Source organism: Giraffa tippelskirchi, chromosome 2 (genome assembly GCF_054371585.1).
Source record: "Giraffa tippelskirchi isolate mGirTip1 chromosome 2, T2T-mGirTip1v1.2.pri, whole genome shotgun sequence".
Lineage (NCBI taxonomy): Eukaryota > Metazoa > Chordata > Mammalia > Artiodactyla > Giraffidae > Giraffa > Giraffa tippelskirchi.
In genome coordinates this window covers 181,990,108-181,995,390 of record NC_137276.1, presented here as the reverse complement: position 1 = coordinate 181,995,390, position 5,283 = coordinate 181,990,108, and the positions used below count along the sequence as shown (strand labels likewise).

At 35.9% G+C, this 5,283-nt stretch overlaps 1 protein-coding gene across 1 annotated transcript; it reads left to right on the top strand.

The window, feature by feature from the left end:
- The first annotated feature begins 2,605 nt into the window (after positions 1–2,605).
- CCDC54 (coiled-coil domain containing 54) lies at positions 2,606–4,380 on the top strand. The gene has a single exon (XM_081572338.1). It carries the CDS (start codon positions 3,336–3,338, stop codon positions 4,317–4,319), a length of 984 nt encoding a protein of 327 aa, XP_081428464.1. The 5' UTR covers positions 2,606–3,335; the 3' UTR covers positions 4,320–4,380.
- Positions 4,381–5,283: the final 903 nt, after the last annotated feature.

Genomic DNA, 5,283 nt, shown 5'->3' with positions numbered 1-5,283 from the left:
AAGAGTTTTTATAAATATATAGTGTATTTTTTCTAAAAAGCAAAATGTCTTTCTGAGTTGACAAATACATATTTTTATTATATTTGTGTGTGTGGCAGTAGAGAAACACATGGCCCATGGAGCCAGAATATAAGGATATGAAATTTCACTCTGCGCATTTTTTAGCAGAAAGGAAAGTTATTTGACTTCTCTGAATTTCAGTTAATTAAGCTAATATTTAGAACAATGTCTAGTATGTATCCAATAAGTCTTAGCTGTTATTAACCTGGAGGGAGTAATTGCTCCATGCGGTCCCTCTAATTTAATTGGGAATTTCTGTAAAGCAAGAATATCTAATCTACAAATTGCCTCCAAATGTAATGAAATTTTAATACTAACTTAACAATTAATGAAGATGATATAATAGTACACTCTGGAGATATTTAATTAAACATTTATTGTTTCAATCTTGCAGCTTTTGATATTCTGAGCAGTTTTTTTTTTCTTTCTAGCTCTCGAATATTTATTTTTACTGGCCCTTGAAATGTCATAGTACTAAGTTATTTGTAGTGCTTGATGGATAAGATGGTCTTGGCCAAAGTAAATGGGACAGCTTTGAAGGCTACCTTGTCTGACTCCAAATATCTTTCTGTGATAGTCTGCCTCTTGGAGAATATTTCTTCTCAGCAAGAGTTTGTTAAGGTTTCTAGAAGTTTTGGAAAGGTTACTAACCTGGGATTCAAAGATAGGACAGTAAAGTAAAATCCCAAGTATCACAGATGAGCCAAAATTCTAAAACTACTTTTACCTAAATTCAGAGTTTATACCAAAACCTAGGCTGCAGCTGGCCCTGCATTTAAACATAAATAGGAGAAAGAATGATTTAGTAGAGGGCTGGAACCACCACTGATCCAAGAAGGAATATCTTCTTTAATAAACTTGGACTATGTCTTGACATACATAGTTATCATGTCATTTTAATTTTCCAAATGGCATTGCAAAACCAATGGTGGGTAAAATTGATACCTTAGCACAAGCCAAGGCAAAAGCACTAAACTACCAACAGTGATTATATTTTTCACCTCCATTCAATCAGAGAAAAAGAAAAAGAAGGCATACAAGAAAAAGCCAGTTTAGCTCTAGAACATCCTTGATGAAGCAGTAAAATTTTACATTTTATTAAATCTCAACCTTCAGTATGTCATTTTAATATCAAGATGATGTAATGTGAAGTACCCATAAAGCACTTCTGCTGCTTACAAAAATATAATTGTCTCCAGGAAAAGTACTTATTTGAGTTACAAATAAGCTGCTTTTTTCATGCAACATCATTTTGAAAGAAAAACTGGCAGCCAACTATGGTATTCATACTTGGGTATTTGGCAAGCATTTTTGCACACACAAAAAAAAATGGATGTAGAGAGCCTGTCACTTCAAGAAAAACAACTAACAAGCTTAATAAATTTCAAGTTTTGCAAGCTAAAATTAAAATTTTGGGAAATTTTATCTGCCACCACGAGCTTGGCCTCTTGCCAATACTCAAAGACTTTTCTAGTGCGATTGGTGGGATATTAATGAACATGATATTCGGATATTATGTAATAAAATGAGCTACCATTTGAAAGATCTGCATTATTCAGTGAATCATTACTTTCCAAATGACCAATGCATGATATTACACATCTATTAAAGATGGAAGATAGACCAGTGAATTTTAACGTAACAGTATTATTCTGGTCTAAGATTACACATTGTACTTAACTTCTAATCAATTATCATTTGTCAAATTTTAGTGGTGTAGAAAGAATAAAAGCTTTAATTAACTGAAAAGGTCATTAAAATATCCTCTCCATTTATGTATTTATGTGAGGCTATATTTTCTTAATCTACTTCAACCAAAACAACATATGACAACAGATAAAATGCAGAAGCAGATATGAGAATCAAAGTTCAGTTCAGTTCAGTTCAGTCACTCAATTGTGTCTGACTCTTTGCAACCCCATAGACTGCAGCATGTCAGGCCTCCCTGTCCATCACCAACTCCCAGAGTTTACTCAAACTCATGTCTATCGAGTCGGGGATGCCATCCAACCATCTCATCCTCTGTCATCCCCTTCTCCTCCTGCCTTCAATCTTTCCCAGCATTAGGGTCTTTTCAAATGAGTCAGTTCTTCACATCAGGTAGCCAAAGTATTGGAGTTTCAACTTCAGCATCAGTCCTTCCAATGAATATGAAGGACTGATTTCCTTTAGGATGGACTGGTTGGATCTCCTTGCAGTCCAAGGGACTCTCAAGAGTCTTCTCCAACACCACAGTTTAAAAGCATCAATTCTTCGGTGCTCAGCTTTCTTTATAGTCCAATTCTCACATCCATACATGACTACTGGAAAAACCATAGCTTTGACTAGACAGACCTTTGTTGGCAAAGTAATGTCTCTGCTTTTTAATGTGCTGTCTAGGTTGGTCAATAGCTTTTCTTTCAAGCAGTAAGCGTCTTTTAATTTCATGGCTGCAATCACCATCTGCAGTGATTTTAGAGGCCCCCAAAATAAAGCCTGTCACTGTTTCCATTGTTTCCCCATCTATTTGCCATGAAGTGATGGGACCAGATGCCATGATGTTAGTTTTCTGAATGTTGAGCTTTAAGCCAACTTTTTCACTCTTCTCTTTCACTTTCATCAAGAGGCTCTTTAGTTCTTCGCTTTCTGCCATAAGGGTGGTGTCATCTGCATATCTGAGGTTATTGATATTTCTCCTGGTGTGTCTTCTATTAATTCATGCATTTAAAACATTTGCAAATATATAAACAATGCCATAGTTTTCATGGTTTTTTCTTTTGGAAGATATAATTATTTTTTCATAAAAATATGTCATATATGTTAACATGTATTGGGATTACTTTTTAAGTGAATTAATATCAAGATTTACTTAGTTTTCATCTCTAATATGGAATATCGAGTGATAATAACTCATAAACAAAAGTTCTGTGGTGCTCAATTTTTACAAGTGAAAAAGAGTCCTGTGACCAAAACTTTTGAGAGTTATAGCCCTAAGGTTAAAGAAATTCTAGACCAGCAGCCATTGTGACATCAGCTTCGGGTCAGCCTATGAAGGATTCCACACAATTGCTCAGTATTTCACAGAGCTCTCCAGCTGAACTGCCCTATAAGAAACTAACCATCGAAGAGGGCCTGCTATTGCCCTTGATGTTCTCCATAGGACATTCAACAATGTCACCAGGAAAGATACCCAACAAGGAGTAAGAGAAAAACCATTTCATTCTTCGATTTCTTTGCTTCTTTCTTTGATTTTGGTCAGGTTTCCCAACACCTTGTCTCTTGTTTCATTATGAAAGATGTACAAACTTCAAGTCAAAAGGGTAAAAGCTGCTGCTGGGCAGATGTGGAATTCAAATTTCTCCAAGATCAGACAATCTCTTAAAAATGCTTACCACAAATGTAACAATCAGTATCCGAATTCAACCAGATGTCCAACTATGACTTCCCATGATTGTGATCAAGAGGACCTTAATGCTGATGAAGAAATGAATCTTCTAGTAATGCTCCAAGATATTAAAACCGCCCAGCTTGAACTCCTCAGCCAAATGACTGGCATAATCTGTACATTATCAAAAATCCAGGAAAGGACTGACTTCTATCAGAAGCAGATGGAGGTACTGGAAACCAAAATGAATGTTAATGAAAATAAACAGTGCACAACAGCTGAAGATATCTTCTCTGTGAAGGAAGACATTGATGCTTTAAAGAAGAAGGTGACAGAACTGGGAAACCAGAATTTTTGCTCCAATGTACATTGTTTAGAGGTTCTGGATGGAGAAAAGGGTAAAGAGATCATAGAACTTCACAAAGTCACACAACCAGAAACTTTGAAGAACACACTGACCTCTATAGATTCTGAAATCTCTTCAACAGAACCAGAGAAAGTGCCCAGTTATCCTAAGTCCACTGTTCATCTTGAGGAAAAAACAATATCTCCCCAGATTAAAGCTCTGAAGAAAAGTAACTATCAAAATGCATTAAGAAGCTTTCAAAAAGCAAAGTCAAATATTTATATTTACCCAGACTTTAATACATGGATCAAGCTAACTTTTGTCCATGGAGGAAAGTGGAGATTTTTCCTCAGTGCAACCAAGTTAGAGGAATTCATCCAGTGGCTTCTTTCCAGGCCAACCCTCCCTCCTGAGGAACCACAAGTCACAACCCAGAAGTATTATTCTTTCACTGGGCCTATTGCAAGCTTGACCACCATCTGTGTCTCTGTTTTTAACTACATTTATTGTCTTTTTGGTTCCTCAAAAGAGGAAGTAACTCGACTATAGAGTAATTTTCTGCTTTGCTTGGTACAAAATAAATGTAACCTGGCCATGCCAAGCATTCACATGTCTTTGTGGTTGCTGTGAACTCCTTGGTAGTTAAGTTAGCTCACTGTGGGTTGGCTGTCTGCAAAGTTTCTTTATGTCTACAGTAAGTTGAGGCATGTCATCCCATTAGACAATTGTGATGCATTTTCTGTCAAGTTTCTTATTTTCCCAAAAGCAATTCATGAGGACTCATCCAGTGTCCATTTCATAGATAACTGAAAGCAAAGAACAAAGGGGTCCAAAACATGAGAAACACTTTTAGTAGCCCCCACTATGGTCTTAGTGGCCTCTGCAGATAAGATCTGTGACACAGAGACAGACTCTACTAACAAAATTTTAAATAGCATAGAGTGTAAAAGATAACAGGGACAAAGTCAGAGCTATAAAAATACAAGGCACTGAAGGGACAAGGTATTGCCAGGAAAATTTATATTCCAAAATAGGGATTTTTTTTCAGCTTCATCTCTATCAAACTATTGGAAAAGGGGGAAAAGCTGAATATGGATGGTATTGGGTTGTTTTTTTTTTCCACATTTTCATGAAATGAGACAAATGCCATATCTTACAGGTTTGATACAGAGGAAAAGGCAAAATCCAACAATGGATTTGTGAACTAAGTTAAATCTTGACACTATACCACCATAGAATCTTATATGACAAAGTCTTTTTTTTTTTCAGATGAACCATATAAATACTACACATCCAGGGTGGACTTCATTCCTGGCCATAATAGGTGGTTGCCATTGTAACGTAATTTATCTAAGTATCACGCAAATTAACTGCAAAAAAAAAAAGTTTCCTTCACCACTAGTTAGTAAATGAAATCTACCAGTAGAGAATCACATGCTGTTAAACTACAAATATCTTGGCAAATATACTATTTTAAACTACTCTCAGTTAATCTTTGGAAATAGGACTTGGG

Coding starts and splice junctions, on each gene's coding strand:
- CCDC54 (XM_081572338.1), top strand. CDS start 3,336: ATGTACAAACTTCAAGTCAAAAGGGTAAAAGCTGCTGCTGGGCAGATG.